General features: G+C 38.6%; 1 protein-coding gene across 1 annotated transcript in view; it reads right to left on the bottom strand.

Annotated features, from left to right (window-relative positions):
- LOC306875608 (piezo-type mechanosensitive ion channel component 2) overlaps positions 1-21,696 on the bottom strand; it is a gene marked incomplete at both ends in the record, with an annotated part of 550,584 nt that overhangs the window by 159,219 nt on the left and 369,669 nt on the right. Inside the window, 3 exon segments of the mRNA XM_079426295.1 lie at positions 17,345-17,603; positions 19,087-19,305; positions 19,484-19,603. Coding sequence (XP_079282421.1) covers positions 17,345-17,603; positions 19,087-19,305; positions 19,484-19,603 — 598 coding nt within the window.

Consider the following 21,696-nt stretch of genomic DNA (forward strand, 5'->3'; position numbering starts at 1 on the left):
GCAAAAGGTACAAAGGTTGGAAAGAGAAGGGAAAAGGATCTTAAATATAATACAGTATGAATAATTAGAAAATTGTTAGTTACAATATAAATGGCTTGAATCACCCCATAAAGAGGAAAAAAATATTGGCACAGTTAAATCGGTTGAATTGCTCCTCGGGGTTTCTGCAGGAGACACACCTCAATCAACTAGAACATGCCAAGTTGAAACGGGAGTGGGTGGGACAGGTGTTTTGTGCTTCTTATGAAAATTATAAAAAGAGAGGGGTAGCTATACTCTGTCATAAATCATTGTGTTTGGTCCCAGAAAAAGTACTAAAAGGACAAAAAAGGTTGATGGGTGATGGTGATAGGTTCCATAGGAGAGGTCACGGTTACACTTATGAATATTTATGCACCTAATGAAGTGGATCCAGGTTTTTTCAAAGTGGTAGCTCAACTTTTGGCAGCAAATTCAAAAGGCACAATTATATTGGGAGGGGATTTTAATTGTGTAATAAATCGTTACACAGATAAATTCCCAGTGGATCAAAAGCATCAAACCTTAAAATCTAAGGTACTGTGTAGCTTCCTGGAGGAGTTTGGCCTTATTGATATATGGCGCTTTAAAAATCCAAAAGAAAGAGATTATACTCATGTTTCGAAAGCCCACAAGAGCCACTCAAGAATAGATTTTTTTCTGTATACCTAAACAAGAAGCCCACAGAGTGGTAGAATGTCATATTGAGCCTCAAACTCTTTCAGATCATGGTCCGGTTGTAATGTCTATAAACTTAGACCAAAATAAACCCTTTAAATTGTGGAGATTGAATGTATCGCTTTTAAATAATTCTGAGGCTGTTCAAAGTATAAAGGACGAGCTGAAGGATTATTTAGAGTTAAATGATATAGATAAAATTTCCCCTTCTACATTATGGGACACTGCAAAGGCGGTGTTAAGCGGCAAAATCATAGCACTGTCCTCCAAAATAAAAAAAGACGAGAGAAAAAACAAAAAAATGTAGAAGATCGGATTAGGAAGTTAGATACAGACCATAAAAAGACAAATGATAATAAAGTTTTGATACAGCTGAATAAAAGTAAAAATGAGTTAAATGATTTACTAACATACAAAGCTGAAGGTGCATTACGATTTAGTAATCAAAAATATTATGAACAAGGCAACAAAGCCAGTAGATTATTAGCTTTCCAATTAAAAAAATCACAAGCCAGTCGAATAGTTCAAAACATTATGTGTCCCTATTCTAAGAATGTGGTGTCCCATCCTAAAGAAATAGCCAATGCTTTTTCTAAATACTATGAACAATTATATGACTCCCCAGCCGTACCTAATAAATCAGAAAGAATAAAAACGTTCCTTCAACAAGTCAATCTTTCCAAATTGGAGGAAAATGATGCTAAAGTATTAGTGGAGTCTATAACTCAGGACGAAATAAAATATATTATTAAAAAACTTAAAAATAATAAATCACCCGGTGTGGATGGGTTCCCTGGAGAATTCTATAAATGTTTTCAAGCAGAAATCATTCCTCTTCTGGAAAGAGTGTTTAATCATACTTTAAGAGAGAGAGACCCTCCAAAAACATGGGCTGAGGCAATTATCTCTGTGATATATAAAGAGTGGAAAGATCCCACGCAGTGTGCCTCTTATAGGCCAATAAGTTTATTGTGCAATGACGTTAAGATATTAAGTGCAATATTGGCAAGACGGCTTCAGGTGGTTATTAATAAATTAATTAGTGCGGATCAAACTGGATTTATTCCTGGACGTCATGGAATAAATAATATAAGGCGTACTCTAAACATAATGACATTAGCTCAAACAAAGTCCCACCAATCAATGCTCCTTAGCCTTGATGCTGAGAAGGCATTTGATCGGGTGGACTGGGTGTTTTTGCAGCATGTCCTGAATGAGAGGGGTTTTGATAAAAAAGATATTGATTGGTTTGAAATACTGTATACTAACCCCACCTCTAGTGTACGTGTTAATGGTCATATCTCGGACAGATTTCAGTTAAAAAGAGGAACTCGCCAGGGTTGTCCATGGTCACCTCTTTTATTCGCAATTAGTATTGAACCGTTAGCTGAGCTAATTTGGAGTAATCCGTTGATCTTGGGTATTTCAGATAAAGTGAAAACACACAAGCTATCGCTATATGCGGACGATATATTATACATTAGGGAACCTAAATCCTCTATACCAGAGCTCTTAAAATGTCTAAAAATTTTCAGTGAAGTCTCTGGGTATAAAGTTAACGAATCAAAGTCAGAAGCCATGATGATGAAAGGAAACTGGCCAGCTGAATTAAATGAGATGGTCAAATTTAATTGGCCAACCCAGGGATTTCGATACCTGGGCATCATAATTACTCTGGACACCTCTCAGTTGTATAAGGCTAATTATGGAAAACTGGTTGATCAGATTCAATTAGATTTGGAAAAATGGGAAATTCTGCCACTCTCCTTTTTTGGGAGGATTGAAACAGTCAGAATGAATATTCTTCCCAGATTGTTATATTTATTTCTGTCTCTCCCTATTTGGATTCCAACGGCCACTTTCAAAAAAATACAAAGGATGATATCAGCTTTTATTTGGCAATGGAAAAAGCCCAGAATAAAATTCTCACAGTTGACTAGCAGTAAAGCACATGGAGGTCTTAACCTCCCAAATTTGAAATTGTATTACTGGGCAGCACAATTAAATGGGGCAGTTGAGTGGTTAAGAAATAATAAAGAAACAACATGGTTGTCATTGGAGCAAAGTTCATGCAATGGGGTGTCGCTTCAGGCATTGTTATTTTGTTCTAAACAAACTTGGAATAAGCAGAAAATTAGTAATATCTGGATGAGGTGCACCAATAGGGTAATGCGTGGGATAAGAAAAAAGATAAACGCCCCCCAATCTATTTCCAGAGCAATGAAGATTACAGAAATATTAGACTTTTTACCAGGGAAATTAGATCGAGGATTTAAAGAATGGGAAACTAAAGATCTAATTTTTATAGATTATATGTTTGAAGGGGAGTTTTTGAAGTCATATACACAGTTACAAGACAAATATGGGTTAGTTTCAAAAGACTTTTACAAATTCTTACAGTTAAGAAGTTATTTAATGTCGCGTAAAGAATGGTCTCTTCTTAAAAGGCAACCTACTGAGCTAGAAGCTTTCTTTATTAATGCAAGCAAGAAGTCAAAATGTGACAAAATAGTGTCACAGTTGTACAAGTGTCTGCAGCCATTTATGTCGGGGAGTACTCTTGAAGTAAAGGAGAAGTGGGAACTGGAGATGAATACAATTATTGAAGATAACACCTGGAAACAAATATGCGAAGATGGACATAAGTTAACCAGAGGTCCATTATGGAAATAATTTAATTGTAAAGTGACCATTAGATTTTTTAAAACTCCTTTTATTATTTCGAAATTTGATAAGAATAAAACAAATTTATGTTGGAGGGGATGTGGACAAATTGGGGACCACACACATATTTTTTGGGATTGCCCTAAATTGAAATTATACTGGGAGGAAATCCGGGAGGAACTGTCTAACATTTTGCAAACTCATATAACATGGGATCCGCTGATCTTTATCTTCTGAGTGCTCCCTCCAAATATTTTGAATGAAGAAAAAAAGTATCTTCTAAGAGTACTTGTATTAGTGGCGGAGAAGATGATAACCATATCCTGGTATAAACCGCTGCTGCCTACTGTTAATAAATGGAAGGAAAACATTTTAGAGGTGTATACAATGGAAACAATTACAGCTATGCTTAATTTAAATACTACTCTATTCAAAAAAAGGTGGATCCCTTTGATTAACTACTTGAATTTAACATTATAAGGCAGTATTGGTGTATAAAGGTACAGAGATGTATTATTACTATCATTATTACCCTCACTCTTTCCTCTGTGGAGGTTTTTGATTTAAGATGTATAGGACAATAGTTTGCCGATTCGTTCTCTGTTTACTGTTCTGCTGTATTTTATTTTTTATTCTAGTTTTATGTTTTGTTTTTTGTTTTTCTTTTCATATCAATATTTGGTAACAAATGTGGAAAGCTTTGAATGTAACATTTATATGGTGATGCAATAATATATATTGTAAAGCTTACAACATAAATAAACATCCTGGTTCAAAAAAATAAATAAATTAAACTGAGCTAGACAATGACATCTCTGAATTCAACAATGAAATGCCTTTAACGGAAAATGTAATGTTTAATCTTATTATTATACATTACTGACACTCTATCCTCCAATTTGATACTGTTAAGTGATTTGACACAATCTGTATTGTTAAAAGCGCTATATAAATAAAGGTGACTTTATTTCCACAAGGGAGAGGTTTACCCTCTCCCTTGGGGGTCAAGGCTCACTCCACCTGAAGCGTGGCGGCCTCCAGGCCTTCCTGTCAGGTGCCTCTATGTGGGACATTTGTAACGCTGGTCCACACCGCTCACGTTTGTGAGGTTCTATGACCTCGATATGAATGCCACTCCCGGCTCCTCTGCGCTCTCACCTTAGCTTGGCTCTTCCACACTAGGCAAGGATTTGAAAGTCTAGCGGCATGGGCATTCCTGTTCCCAAAGCGCTCAACGCAGCTCGAGTTCCTGAAGACGCTGCACCTCCTGCCATATTTCTGGCATCCCTGCGAGCGCTTCCCTCATTCTACCCTGCCGCTGTATTCACCGCATGTGCTTTTAAGCTCTCTGGTCTCTATGTCACCCTGCCCGTGATGTCTCGCCTATCCATTGGTCTGATTACACATGTGATTCAGAGCGTGGTCACGCTGAAGGCATTGCCAAAGTGTTCGACGCAGTGTCTCGTTCCCTCGGGGAACTAGGGTTACAAACGTAACCTTGAGACATTTTTTTTTACATGGACTGTACAGTATATAAATAAAGATTTTTAAATAAAATATTTAAATCATTGAGATCCAATGTGTGATTTAAGGGTTCCCTTCATTTAAGGGTTCCCTTCATCCCTTCAAGTCGTGGCCTAATGGTTAGAGAGTCGGACTCGTAATCGAAAGGTTGCGGGTTCGAGTCCCCGGCCGGCAGGGATTGTAGGTGGGGGGAGTGAATGTACAGCGCTCTCTCCACCCTCAATACCACGACTGAGGTGCCCTTGAGCAAGGCACCGAACCCCCAATTGCTCCCCGGGCGCTGCAGCATGGCTGCCCACTGCTCCGGGTGTGTGTTCACGGTGTGTGTGTGTGTGTGTGCATTTGTTCACTACTCACTGCTGTGTGTGTGCACTTGGATGGGTTAAACGCAGAGCACCAATTTCGAGTATGGGTCAGACACACTCTCTCTGTTTAAATCTAGATTAAAGACATATCTCTTTAGTCAAGCATACACATAATGCATTTTATAATCTTGTACTGCAGTTATATCTGATCAAATGTACATTATTATTATTCTTTAGCTTGGGTTGAACAATTTATTTTTGCTTAGATGGAACAGCAGCTACGCTAATCATGTCTCTGCTTGTCTCTACGTTTCTGCCACGGGATTAACATCCCGTGGTAGCCAGGAATTACAGAACTTCAGTCTGGATCCAACCACTACATGATCTAAGATGACCGAACACCTGAGATGGAGGATCAGCGCCGGGAGATGACGTATGTGTCCCTGATCGTAGGCAGAGGCCAAACACCTGGATGAACGCCAGAGACAGATCCCCATTGAGGACCCCACCACTTAGACAGCCATCGGAAAAGACCACTGGAACCAGCTGAGCCCATTCAATCTGACTTGCTGCGGTTTGGAACTGAACTACTGGTTTGTTGGCCAGAGGAGAATTGGCCCCCCGACTGAGCCTGGTTTCTCCCAAGGTTTTTTTCTCCATTCTATCACCGATGGAGTTTTGGTTCCTTGCCGCTGTCGCCTCTGGCTTGCTTAGTTGGGGACGCTTCATTTCCAGCGATATCGCCGACCTTATTGCAAAGACACTATTTAAACTTATTGACACATTATTTTCCTTTTGTGATATTGTGCAGTGCTTTGACACAATTTGCATTGTAAAAAGCGCTATATAAATAAAGGTGACTTGACTTGACTTGACTTGACTTGACAATACGTCACGACTTTACATTTTTTTTTTTTTTTTTTTTTTGAGCAATGTATTTGCTGGCACAAATACATACAGTATGTGAACATGAACATGATCAACATGCTTCTGAACACGAAATATTTCTCAGATTTCCAATCTCTCCCCTTACATTTTAAATGGACGGTTATTTTTGATCAATAAAGCTATGATCAATAAGGCCTACAATAAAAATTAAATACAAAAATCTGTCCTTATTGAAAGAAAACTAGTTGACAAAATGACTGAACCCATTTTTGGTGATAATATTGCACAACAACAGATTTATAAGCTATTTTTTGTAGGCCAGACATTTCTGACCGGGAAAACCACAAGTGTTATTTTGTGCTATTTATTTTTTTTTTTTTTAGAAGATATAGGCATTTTAAAACAAATTAATTTTTATAATGATTTTTTTTAAACAAAATAAAAGCTTTTCAAAACAAATTTCTTGGTTAAACATTAGATCATGCTAGTGTGATAAACAGTGCAAGTTTTTTTTTCATATTTTATTTATTATTGATAAAATTATCCACAAATACTGCTTTTTTCACTCAAAAACTGTTGTATGTAAACTCAGATTAATGAGGCCTACGATAAATCAGTTCCAAAAATAAACACAAAATCAGACTTAATTGAAAGAAAACAAGCCTAAAAAAGACTGATACCAATATTAAGTGATAATATTGAATAACAAGAGATTCATAAGCTATTTTTTACAGTTTTTTTTCAATTGCTAACAAGCATTGTTCAATACTGAAACCACATTTTCAAAACTGTTCATGCAGTCTTCATTACCAACACGAATCTTGACCAAAGGTTAATCTCACCTCCAAAACTCACTCAGACCAACAAAACACTTCATATAGGTCTCAGAATAAGCTTGTTTCATCATAATACTGGGAACAATTCTCATTCTTAAAACATTCATTTCATTCATAACACACTGATCTAAAAAACACTAACAACAGGGAGGATTACATAAACAATGAACTTTTATCTTTGAAGTTGGAATGATTTGTCACATAAGTATTTCCTTATTGGATAAAAAATTATATATTTTCATTTTACTGACTGTATTACAGCACAAAGAATGTAGGAGAAAAGCAGCATTTCCCCCTATTTCTTTACATACCATAAACAAAAACCATCAACATTTACTTGTGGATTCAAAGATACAAAATGTATTTGTAAAACACACAAATAAAGAAAAATATACACATATACATATATATTATATATCTGAAGTAATAATTACAAAAAAACCTCAGTCTAGTATAATGTGGTGCTGTATGTGCAGAACTGGAGTCCTAGCTGCTGCAGGAGTCTTTCTGTGTGGAGTTTGTATGTTCTCTCTGTGTTGATGTTGGGGTTGATGATGCGAGCACGCAAAGCACAGCAGCCATTTCTCAGCAGAGCGATTGTGTGTTCCTTTCATCTTCCAATCTGTTGTGTAAAACCACTAAGAAGCTTTGCTTGTAAGTTTATCCTTTATATCTGTTGTTTTATATACTTTGTGTATGTATCTTAAGATATATATTGGAAGCATGTTAGTGTTTTCACATGCATTATACTCACATTTAAAAGATCGCCATAACTACTGTAATTTACAGATGATAATGTAAACATTGTATAACAAGCTACTGTATTGTGTTTGTTTTTAAGTAAGCATTTTTTCTATTTATTTTGCAGTTTCACGAAGAATGTAACAGATATGTAAAGAACTACATGATTGCACTCAATCAAGTCGAGTAAAGAGAAAAATTGCTTAACCAGCTGAGTGGTCTTTGAAGCCTCTTAATCTTATAATGTTTGACTATCTCTATATGCATGCCCAACGCACATGCATGCAGAGGACAGAATACAAGTATCCAATTCCTATGAGATTTATTTCCACTTAAGAATGAGCCTGAAAATGATCTGAGAATATCGTGAATTTTCAGGAAAAAAATTGGCCCACTTGGACCATGTAATGTAAATGTGGCCTTAGTGACTTTTCAAGCAGGCTTTAGCTTTAGGCATTTGGCAACACTGACGCTAACTAAATAATCCAGTTATCATTTAGGTGGTTCTGATTAAATACAAATCTGTTGTGTCTGTAGGTTTTTTTTTTAGCAACTTTCTGGTTGCATCTTACAACTGAAGCTGTAGCCCACAAAGGTATGTATGATCTCATTGTGAAGAGGTACTAATCAGAAGAGGGGTACAGAATATTTCCAAAACATTAGTTGTGTTATGTAATACTGTGGAACCCATCATCAACAAGTGGAAATGATGGGGCACCACAATGAAATTCCAATGATCAAAAAAAAAAGGAAAAAAAGAAAACGTATTAAAGAAGTTGCCAAGAGATGTACCGCAACATGAAAGGAGTTGCAGGAATATCTGTTCACCAGGGGCACAAAACAAGAAGAAATGATCTTGGTATTTTCAGAATTTTAGAAATGATTAATATACATGGTACCAATAATTCTGACATCACTACCTAGCACATCTACCTAGTAGATGATCTGTCATTTGTTTGTGGATGTATTTAGTGATGCATGAAGAAGAGGGCCCTGCACTCTTTGCAATTTAACATTACGCATGGATTACACCAGTGGTTCTCAATTCCAGTACTGGGGTACCACTGCTTTGCACATTTTGTATGTTTTCCTTGTTTAACATGATTTATTCAGATCACCAGCTCATTAGGAGGGAGATCCATGAACTGAACTGAGGGTGTAAGATAAGAGAGACATACAAAACATGCATAACAGTGGTACCCCAGGACTGGAATTGAGAACCACCGGATTACACAATAACTGGATTTGGCATGAACAAAATGTAGTGAAAACTGACAGAGTAAAATAAACCTTTGTGTAAAAATGGTCTAGTGTGGTTTCACGATAAAATAGTAACAATCAAAAGGTGTAAGAAATCACCATCACATGTATTATTTGATACATTAATCATTAGCCAGCCCATCAATTCTGGGGATAAGATCATATATATATATATGATCTTATCCCCAGAATTGATGGGGTGGCTAATGATTAATGTATCAAATAATACATGTGATGATGATTATATATATATATATATATATATATATATATATATATACATACATATACATACATACATATATATATATATACATACATATATACATACATATATATATATATATACATATACATATATATATATATATATATATATACACACAGACACATATACAGTCATGGCCAAAAATATCGACACTCTTGGTAAATATGATCAAGAAGGCTGTGAAAATGAATCTGCATTGTTAATAATTTTGAAATTTTATTTAAAAAATTAACAAAAATCTAAGCTTTCATTGGATAATAAGAATTTAAAATGGGGGGGGGGGGGGGGGTATCATTATGAAATAAATTATGTTTTTCTCAAATATACTTTGAACACAATTACAGTCTCTGCACTGGCTACCTATTAAGTTCCGTATCATTTACAAAATATTATTACTTGCCTATAAGGTCCTAAATGGTTTAGCTCCTGCGTACCTAACTTGTCTTCTACCACGCTACAATCCAACCCGCTCCCTAAGGTCGAAAAACTCTGGACTTTTGGTAGTACCTAGGATAGCAAAGTCCACTAAAGGAGGTAGAGCTTTTTCACATTTGGGTTACAAATGGAATAGCCTTCCTGATAACGTTCGGGTTTAAATCTAGATTAAAGACACATCTCTTTAGCCAAGCATTCACATAATGCATTTTATAATCTTGTACTGCAGTTATATCTGATCAAATGTACATTATTATTATTCTTTAGCTTGGGTTGAACAAATCATTTTTGCTTAGATGGAACAGCAGCTACGCTAATTATGTCTCTATTTGTTTCTCTCTTTCTGCCACAGGATTAATATCCCATGGTAACTAGGAATTAGAGAAGGTTCAGTCTGGATCCAACCCTTAAATGATCTATGACCGAACACCTGAGAAAAGATAATGCCAACCCCTCAGAGGACCTCAGAGGATGTCAACGCTCAGACAACATACAGAATTACCATAAATTTGCCATAAATTAAAAATATTAAGGTTCTGCAATATATAAACATATTGTGGAAACTTAATTTCCTGTAGAGCTGCTTTGCAACGATTTGTATCGTAAAAAGCGCTATACAAATAAACTTGAATTGAATTGGCACCCCTAGAAATTATTAGGAGTAAAATATCTCTGAAGAATATTCCCATTCATATTCACAATTTTGAGCACTCCAGGGTCTGTTACGAGATGCTGATCCACGAAGGCAGGAAGACGAGGGATTCAAAGTAATCAGGTTCTTTAATGGTGCAAACGTATTCAATAACAGAATATACGGCGTCGACATAACTTTAAGACATGACGAAGAAGGTTACTGAACTCAAGGCTTATAAAGAACACAAACTAATGAGGAAACAAGATGATTAATACAAGACAGGTGAACTGGATGATAATTAGCTAAACAAGGACAGGAAATACCAAATAAGGACAAAATTAACTAAATGAAAACCGACACGTGACAGGGTGATTATGAACCTGAAATTATCCAGCCATGGCTTCCTGTTTCATAGATATATAAATAGGAGGAAAACCAAAGATTATATTTCTGATGTGCAGCAAAAGATAATTGACCTTCACAAATTGGTGAAGTGGATTTAAGAAAAGAGCTAGAGCAGTGAAAATTCCCATTTCCACCATCAGGGCAATAATTAAGAATTTCCAATCAACATAAAATGTTACAAAACTGCCTGGAAGAGGACGTGTGTCCATTTCGTCCTAAGGCACAGTGAGAAGGAGAGTTTGAGTGGCTAAAGACTTTTCAAGGACCACAGCTGGAGAATTGCAGAAAATAGTCTCGGGGTCAGAAAACCTTTAAAAAAAATTGTCAAACTGCATCTACATCACCACATGTTGTTTGGGAGGATTTCAAGAAAAATGATCGTAGCTCATCCAAAAACAAACTCCAGCATATTCCTTTATCACGACTGGAACTTCAAATGGAACTGGCTTCTATGGTCAGATGAAATAAATAAAAAATTAGCTTTTTAGCAGCAAACACTCAAGATGGGTTTGGTGAACACAGGAATAAAAAGTACCCCATGTGTACAATGAAATATACTGCTGTATTTTTGATGTTGTGGGCCTATATTTCTGCTGGAGGTCCTGGACATCTTGTTTAGACATCATGGATTCTATCAAATACCAACAGATAAAAAATGTGACTGACTCTGTTAGAAATCGTATAATGGGCCATGTTTGGATGTTACAACCGTACAATAATCCAAACACAAACCTCAAAAACAACACAAAAATGGGTCACTGAGCACAAAACCAAGCTTCTGCTATGGCCATTCCAGTCCTCTGACCTGAACCCTATAGAAAACGAGTGGGCTGAACTGAAGAGAAGAAGCACCAACATGAAGCTGGGAATCTAAAGGGTCTGGAGTGGTTCTGGATTCTGATTTCTTGTCAGGTGTTCTCTAACCTCATTAGGCATTATAGGAGAAAATTTAGAGCTGTTAAACTGGCAAATGGATGTTTCAAAACGTATTGAATAAAAGGGTGCCGTTAATTGTGGCCAACGTGTATTAGAGAAAAACATTTATTTCATAATTATATTTCCCCCTATTTTAGATTCTTATTATCCAATGAAAGGTTAGATTTTTTGTGATTTTTTTTTTAAAGAAAAGGTCAAAAGGATTAACAATGCAGATTAATTTTCACAGCCTTCTTTGATCATATTTACCAAGGGTGCCGATATTTTTGGAATGACTTTGTGTGTGTGTGTATATATATATATATATATATCACTGATTCTTGAAATAAGGGACAAAACATGTCCCCCATCAAAATGTTACAATTTGCCTTAAAAAACAATAAATTGTTTAATTTAAAAAGGCTTTAAAAGTTGGATATGAAAGACTTGTGTATGTTTAGACCCTTAGTTTTGTATATATTTATATTATTTAATAGTAATTTTATAAAATACCGGCACTGTACTATGAAAGCCCATGCAAATGAACTCGTCCTCTGTAGAGGTCATAGTATCAAACTGCAAAGAAAAAGGGTTTTAAAATGCCCAAAATGCACAAATATGAATATGAGGTTAATTGGATGGCTTAATAAAATATCACAAAATACTTAAAGTGAACATTGAATTATTTTATACATTAACAACAGCCTTTCAAAATCTGTCATCAATTCATGTCAACTCCGTCAGATATTTTTCAAATTTGAAATAAATCAGGCATATTTTGGTCAGCTTTAACCCTGAGGACCCCCTTTGACTTCTTTCTGTTGATGGATGCAGCAGTCCAACACATGGTCTCGTATGTTTACATTTTTTTTAAATATTCAGCAAACAAGTTGAAATCCCTGTGGTCACAGCTTTTATGTGTCAACACTGTCTTCAAAGTAGGGATGATTTTAATCAAGAATTTTGAAATAAAAGTTGGTATTTTGGTTTAGTTTAGTGGCAGCTGGCAACTGAGGAAAATCAAAATGGCTACCATCTATTAGACATGATTAAGTTGAAAAACATGTTGTTTTGTCAACTCCGTCAGACGTCAACTCCGTGAGATATTTTGTCTGACGGTGTTGACCTGTAAGCTGACGGAGTGGAAAAGTGCTCCAAAATACTCATATAATCTCACATAGTAATGTACAACAACTACATAACATGATAATATGATCTAAGTATACATGTTGATTGACTTAAAATATCTTAATATATTTAAAATATATTAAGATATTTAAAATATCTTAATATATTTTATCTGTACTGTAGGCAGACATGGCTAGACCAAAACTGTCAGTGGAGGAGCAAAGAAAAAGAAACAGAGAGTACCAGAGAAAAATGAGAGAAAGAATTAACAGTGACCCAGAAAGCAGAAGAGACCAGTTAGAAAATGAGAGACAGAGATGGAAGGACAGGGTCCAAAACAAAACAGTAAAACAAATAGGAGAATTAGGACCAAGAGCAAAGAGGCACCGCAGAAAGTATTGGAGGAAAGCAAAGAAAAGGTCCAGAGCTATGCAGAATAGACGGTGGTGGTGATGGCGCGGTGGATAAGACACATGCCTTTGGTGTGAGAGACCCGGGTTCGAATCCACTGTGAGACACCAATGTGTCCCTGAGCAAGACACTTAACCCCTAGTTGCTCCAGAGGCGTGCGACCTCTGACATATATAGCAATTGTAAGTCGCTTTGGATAAAAGCGTCAGCTAAATGAATAAATGTAAATGTAAATGTAGACGGCTAAATTAAATAGACACCCCACCAGAAAGTCCTCTGGACCAGTCACATAAAAACTCTTTTTTTCCTCTTCACTGAAGCCTTTTCAATCACGCAGTGAAACTACACGTCCATTGGTTCGTGCAGTGCGATAAAAACAAACCAGTGGCACGGTGGCGGCGATGAGCAAGCCTATGGCTATGCAGCCCGCCAAAATGGGGGGGCTTCTGGCTATATAAGCGGCCGCTTCACCGCCGCAACTCAGATTTCTTCGAAAGAAGCGACTGAGGCGTGCAGCTCATAGCACGGCCAGGAATGCAGTACTTGTTCCCATATCTCAGGGAACTGAGGTTACATTAGTAAACGAGTATGTTCCCTGTCGATATTTCACTCGTACTGCGTCGTAATACGCTGTATGGGAACCAATACAATCCCGCCGTGCTATGATAGGGAACGACTCAAACATGACTCCCATGGGAGGGCCCAGGGGAGTTAAAATTACACCAAGCACAGGCTGAGCCACCGGGTCAACCATGGCCTGGGTGTCGTCCCGAAGTAGACACTTAGTGCCCATAATATGGATCTTCCAAGAGAAGGAGGGCCTTGAGCAGAAATGGTCAAGGAATCCCAGAGATAGCTTATCTAGCCGGAACGGCGAATTTTAAGCAGAAAGGACCCTGGCCTGCAAGGCGGGGGACGTCCAGGTTGTAAAACCTCATAAATGTGGACGGCGAGGACCAGCCGGCCGCCTCACAAATTTCTGAAATGGACACCCCGCTGGACCATGCCCAGGAAGAGGCGATGCCTCTGGTGGAATGGGCTCTGACTCCAATGGGGCACTGCAAGCCCATGGAGGAGTATGCTAGGGTGATAGCATCCACTATCCACCTGGAGATACTTTGCTTCATAACAGGGTGACCTTTAGCGCGGTTACCGAAGCTGACAAAAAGCTGTTCTGATCTCCTGAACGAGGCAGAACGCTCGATGTATACCCTTAGGGCCCTGACGGGGCAGAGCAGGAACAATTCCTGGTCGTCCATCGAGGGGGGGAAGCGCGGAAAGCGCTATGACCTGGGCTCTGAACGAAGTGGAGAGCACCTTTGGTACATAACCCAGCCTTGGTTTCAGGACGACCTTGGAGTTGTTAGGCCCGAATTCCAGGCAAGCAGGGTTGACAGAAAAGGCCTGTAAGTCTCCTACCCGCTTAACCGATGCCAGTGCCAACAGCAGGGCGGTTTTAAACGAGAGCTATCTCAGGCTCGCAGATTGCAGTGGTTCAAACGGGGGGCCTCTCAAGGCCCTCAGCACGGTTGGTAAGTCCCAAAGTGGAACTGTACAAGGGCGAGGAGGGTTCAACCTCCTGGCGCCTCGTATAAATTGGACCACCGCACCAGCAGCCCCTGCAGAAACGAGAGAACCACTGGAACCTCAGAGGTGACTGGATCCAAATCACAGTCTTGTCACCAAGCCGAGAAAACAGACCATTTCAGAGCATAGAGGTGTCTAGTAGACGGGGCTCTAGCTTCTGCCAAAGTGCTTAAGAAACGCTCTGGGAGGACAAAAGGCTCCCGTTGAGCGGCCACACATGCAGGGCCCATAACTCGGGCCATAGATGCCACAGCATGCTGTTCGCTTGAGAGAGGAGGTCCCGTCTCAAGGGAATGGGCCACGGGGCTGCTTCCAGCAGCTGGAAAAGTTCTGACACCCACGGCTAGTTCCTCCAGAAGGGGGCTATTAGGAGAAGCCTGTGCCGTTGTTCCCTGACTTGTCTGAGTACCTGAGGTAGCAGAGCGATTGGAGGGAACGCGTAGAGCGGAAGACTGGGCATCCGTGCTCCTCATAAAATAGATTGGGCAGTGAGAGTTGTCTTCGGAGGCAAAGAGATAACTGATCGTACTAGAACGTGGTGTCCCCTTATGTCCCGCAGGAAGAATTGACAGGCACGGCACACTGCTAGCATTTCTAGGTAGTTGATGTGCAGACCCGCTTCCTCCTCAGACCAAAGACCGAAGGTCGGTTTGCCCTCGCACAGCGCTCCCCAACCCTTGTTGGAAGCGTCTGTCGTGACAACTTTCCTTCTGTGCGCCGTGTCTAAGATCACACCTCGCTTCAGCCAGAAAGGGTCCCTCCAACAGCTCAGGGCTGATACACAGGCCCGAGTCACCGCTATGCGATGGCGACCGTGACGCCAAGCTGAAAATGGAACCCTCTGCTTCAGCCAGAATTGTATGGGACGCATGTGAAGCAGACCCAAACGAAGCACTGGCGAAGCCGCTGCCATAAGGCCCAGCATTCTCTGGAAAGCCTTGAGCGAGTGGACGGTCCCTTCCTTGAAGGAGACCGCATGGCGCTGAATAGTCATGGCTCGTTCCGCTGAGACAGTTGCTGTCATCTGCACCGAGTCTATCCGTCCCGAACAGGCTGTTGGCTGAAACTGGAGCATCGAGGAAGGGGACCTTATCCGCCTCCATCTCTGTCAGCGTGAGCCACAGATGACGTTCCAATACTACAATGCTGGACATAGACCGCCCAATGTGATTTTCATGTGTGCCTTAAAGATCCTGTCACCAGGTACTCTTTGTTTGAAGTTTGATACCCTTTCCCTTGATACTCTCTCCCTTTTCCATGTTAAAACTAGGTAAGTATCTTTGTTCAGTTTAATTCTCGATTAGTTTGTCAACACCGTCAATTGTGTGTCAACACCGTTAGTTATGCGTCAACACCGTAAGATGGAGGTTTTTCATTTTTATAAAAAAATGTATGTTTCATTTGTTCAATTGAGTGTGTTCATGCATTTAAACACCAACTTATCTACATTTATCAGTGTCTTGTGTGCACAAAACCATTGATTGTATATATTAAAAATGAAAAAATTTGTAAACTAAATGACGGTAATTTAAAATGGCTAATTCCAAAACAATATTAAATAATATTAAAAGTGTATACAATGCAATTTATCACTTAACCTTGCTAAGGCACACCATTTCTACACACTTAAAGACTTTACAGTGTTGTTGAATTGATCAAAGACGGACGGAGTTGACAAAAGTCAAGTTACTAAGTGAGTAAATGTAATTTTTTTTAAAAAGTGGTTAAATAAAAAACCTGTTCCTTTTCATGGTATGATAGATGAGACCCGTGTTTATGAAGATATCCAATTCAAATGAATGTAGTATGGATTTTTTGTTTGTCACTTTTCAAAAGTACTTTTGTCCCTTATCTCAAGAAACAGTGATATATATATATATATATATATATATATATATATATATATATATATATATATATATATATACATTATATATTTATATATATATATACACATTATATATTTATATATATATATATACACACACACCACATACATACATTTTGTCATTTAGCAGACGCTTTTATCCAAAGTGACTTACAAATGAGGAAAATGGAAGCAATTCAGAATCAACAAAAGAGCAATGATACGCAAGTTCTATATCGTCTCAATTAGCTTAATGTAGTACACGTAGCATTATATAATAAATAAAAAATAACAGATAGAATAGAAAAATAATAGAGCAAGCTAGTGTTAAAGGCCTATTTTGCTTTTGTTAATTCTATTATAAACAAAAAGAAAAGGAATAGGTAGAATAGAAAGAGAATAGAGAAGCTAGTGTTAGGTTTGGGTTTTTTTTTTTTACAGAAAACAAGCAGTTAGTAAATGAATAGAGCACAAATCTAAAAGTATTTTTTTTAAAGAATAGAATTAGAACAGAGATTGCTAGAGTTAGTCAAATAAAGATTTAAAGATTTTTAGCCGATCCTTGAAGATGGCTAAGGATTCAGCTGCTCGGATTGAGTTGGGCAGGTCGTTCCAACAGGAGGAAACATTTAATTTAAAAGTCTGTGAAAGTGATTGTGTGCCTCTTTGGGATGGCACAATAAAGCGACGATCACTTGCAGAACGCAGGCTTCTAGAGGGCACATAAGTCTGAAGTAATGGATTTAGGTAAAAGGGTATATATACAATGTAAATGCTGACCTGTGTGTAGATAATAGCTGTCATCCAGAAGCGTTTGGTTGGCCGTGGCACTGACAACATAGCCCACAGGAAGATGAGGATGGGCAGGAAGATTGTTAGTAGAGAGGCAGACACCATGTGATTTAAGATAATCACAAAGTAACAGAACATCTCTGACTGAGACTCCATCAAATTGTAGAGAGCAAAGATGAGACGCACAGCACAAGGCAATGAAGAGTAGAATCTCTCAGATTCCTCAATCTCCGGAATATCAAATATTCTGCATGAAAGAAGTGAAAAAAGAAATGTGAACTATGGACTGTAAAACAGTAAGTGAACTAATGGGCTGTGAAACTTCTGAGAAATGTATCTTTCAGACACACTTTTTTAAAGTTATTTAATTTATTTATTTTTTGGATTGATTTCAGTTAATGAATGGGTAAAGGGCACCTGCAAATTTTAACACCCCAATCACAGAAAATGCTTTTTTTCTATCTCACTCTATCCTTGAGTATGAATGTATTTCCTGTTTCTCTGTATTTATTCATATAATTGTACAGGCACACACACACACACACACACACACACACACACAAAGCAAGTTTGGAACTGAAGTCTGCAGGAATGTAGATCTCTACAAGCAGGATTGGACACCCAGACTTCAGTTCCAAACTTGCTTCAACACACCTGTTTGTAATTTTCAAGCAACCCTGAACACCAGCAAGTTTTCAGCACTGTTGTTTCCCTGGTGGCTCTCAAGTCTGTGTCTTGTGTGGTCTATAAATAATGTGATTTGAAATTCTGATTTATTTTTTGTTCTTTATTTTCTTCCCCCACTAACAGACTGGGAGAGTTGTTATCTTTGGTCATTGATATGACTTTACGCTAATAGAGATGGCTTCATGTATTAAAATGGCATCTATCCCCACTCAGGCGATTGTTCTTCATACAGTTTAATGAGGGTTCTGGTCATTGCCCAATTAATGCTTTTTTTTGCATCATTGAGTGACAGGGAATATATCTCTCTCTGTCCATGCTGCTGGGGCAGTCGTGGCCTAGTGGATAGAGAGTTGGACTTGTAACCCAAAGGTCATGGGTTCGAGTCTCAGGTCTGGCAGGGATTGTTGGTGGGGGGAGTGAATAACCAACACTCTCTCCACCCTCAATACCATGACTGAGGTGAGCGCCTTGAGCAAGGCACCGAATCCCCAACTGCTCCCCAATGGCTGCCCACTGCTCTGGATGTATGTTCACTACTGTACACTTGGATGGGTTAAATGCAGAGCACAAATTCCGAGTATGGGTCACCATACTTGGCCACACACTTCCCTTTCCCTTAAAGTAACTGTTCACATATCTGTGATAGCATGAGGGTGAGTCAATAATGAAAGAATTATTCATTTAAGGAGCGCACACACATAAGCATGCAAGTGTTTAAAAGTTACCTGACTGTGAGACAGAATGTGTGAAGTTGAGTATGTATTTGTAGTTGTATAGTAAAGCGTATGTAAGTAGTATCATTAGCAAGAACATTGACATGTGCCTCCGGTAATTTAAACATCACAAAACATAAGGTTCAGAAAGGTGAAATGTTGTGAAATATTAGTGGAACTGATTCATCTGAAAGCACCTTACAGAACAAACAGTCTAGCCAAAGAGCAGCCTGTTGACCCTTATGGATAAAGTCTAATTGCAAAAAGTACTTAAAAAAAACAAAAAAACATGACAGTGGAAATACAATCATGCATGTATGTGTATCTCACTTGTTAAGCAGCAGTTCACTGGCAGTAAATGCTCTGGTCTCTTTACTGAGCATTCTGGACTCTTGAAACTCCTCATTGTTTGTGTTGTGCAGATCATTCATTCCTGGAAATTCTGGCAGCACAAAGTTTGGTGTATTTTCTTCATTTGTGCATCCATCTTTCACCTTTTCAAATCTATCAACATGATCTTTCAGCACTTTATTTTCATCAGGATTTCTTCTGAAGAAAAAAAAATCAGAAATTTGGGTATAATAATACCCAGTTTAATTAACAGTTTAATTATATAAACTGTTATTATACAGTACATGTGTTAAAATGATAAGAAGCAAGAATTAAAGAAGGCACAAGAAGTGGTAATTTTTGTGTTAGTGAAAAAATGAAAATCTGTGATGTTTACTCTGTCAGGACATCTCTGGTTTGGCAGAACTGGGCAACATCAAGTTCTGTAAGGTCCAAGGCATCCAAGTCATCTTGAGTTGACTGCCGTGTTATTAGAAGAGTGTCATCAGTCTGGCAACTGAAAACCACATACAAAGAAAAATTCAACATTAAACAGTTTAAACAAACCATTTAATTAATACGTATTACAGAGTAAAACAGGATATGTAACAAAAATATAAATCTTAATAATGCCTTTTAAAATCCGTACAAAATGTTGTATTGTCTATAAATAACTTGTCTATAAAGTAATACAACTCTGTAGTAATGTAGTGAAGCTCCAAATGCTTGGATCTAGACACATGAATGTATCACTGCCTTAATGTTTTCCAAATCCTCGCATGTCGGGTATCAAAATCAGGTATCTTCTGATTCCCGGATTAATGGTTATAGTATATCACCATAACATGCACCATACTATTTTACCACACTTTGGTTAAATATTATACAAATCCTTCAGACCACAATAAACATGCAAATAAATGTGTCGGGAAGCCGTGACAAGGAAACCGTTTTCCTCTCAGAATTCACACCTCTGCATTGGTCAGTCCACCAAAAAAAGGGGTGTGACCAGAAGGGGAGATAAAAGACCCTTACATAGACCAATCATTGCTCAAACTCTTTGAGACAGACATACTCCAAGACTCACTCAACCTTTCCTAAAACTGATAAATGATTAGGTTGTCTGTTCAGTGTCATGTGACTTTAATAATAAAGACAGAGCTGGCTAGTGACACACAAGGTATTGGCAAGACCCAACAAACTCAAACTGAAGAGACAGGATCTTAAATACACAAGGAAATGAGGGACTAATTACTAAATTAACTAGGAATTAACTAATCCCTGATAGCACACATGCATCTTGGAGACGTCTATTTGACATCTGCATTTACATCTGGAAAACATATTTTTTAGAGTGTTTGCTCATCTGCAATATGTCTATAGGACATTTCCTATCAGATGCCAAATCTATCATGACGTTTGGGTCATCCTTCAATTGGGGTGGCAAATGAGAGGTAGATTTTTTTTGTTTGTTTGTTTTTATAAAATGTATTGCTATGTATTTCAAATTCATTTAATATGCTATATCCATTAAAACAGAAGCTTAAGAACATTTTGATTTTTAAATAATTTTAATCAAACACTGGTGACACAACCACTTAATGGTGAATGGTCAATGTGTCATACCTGTGTCCTGTCTTGTCTTGTGGTTTTCTGTCTCGTGCTCCCCTTAACCTAGTTTCAGCTCTTGTATGCCCATATTTGGTTTGGTTCCTGTTCCTGTCTTTATTGTTTCATTATAAGTTAATTATGTCCCACCTGTGTTTGTTTAATTGTCTCGTTTAGTGTGTGTTTATAAGCCCTGTGTTTCCCTGAGTCTAATGTATGGTATTAACGTCGATGTCCTGTTTCTTGTGAGTCTCTGCCTGTCTTGTGTTCCCTGCCTTGTGTTACCCTTTTTGGATTTAATTAAAGACTGTTATTTTGAAGCTTACCTCTCGTCTCCTTGCTTCCCTTGTGTTGTATTGGGACAGAATACTGGACCAAACTGTAAGCGGCGGCCATTTTCCTCGTTTTTGTTTTCTGAATTTTTTTTTGGTTACCTGTTTTGTCCCCCACGGCATGGAAGTCACCGCTCGTCCTTCCACCATAGCCCGATGTTAAAGCATGGGAGTTTGGCGGTATCACCGCAAGTGCTGCGAGTCCGCTGGCTGCTTGTAAGTCAAGTTCGCCGGCCGTTCTTCTGTTCAGCCAGCCGGCCCAAGCCCGCTGGCCGTTTGTCAGTCAAGTTCATCGGCCTGTCATCAGTCAAGCCTGCCGTCGCGGCTCACTCAAGCTTGCCAGCCGATCCTCAGTCAGCCAGCCGTTCATCTGTTCAGCCCGTCGGCCTCAGCATAACCCAAGCCCACTGGCAGCTCATCAGTCAAGTTCGCCAGCCGCTCCAAAGTCAAGTTTGTGGGCCACCGCTCGCTCATGCTCGCCGGCCGCTCCGACGTCAAGCCCACTGGCTGTGGCTCACTTCAGCTCCCAAATTCGCTCCAGTGTCCTGACCATGAGTCCAGTGCAGGCTCCAGCCCCTGACTAAGAGTCCAATGCAGGCTCCGGCCCCTGACCAGAGTCAAGTCTCCTAAAGTATTGTCCACAGGAACATTTTTAATTTGTCTTGTCTTG

The sequence above is a fragment of the Barbus barbus genome (assembly GCF_936440315.1).
Source record: "Barbus barbus genome assembly, chromosome: 10".
Classification (NCBI taxonomy): domain Eukaryota; kingdom Metazoa; phylum Chordata; class Actinopteri; order Cypriniformes; family Cyprinidae; genus Barbus; species Barbus barbus.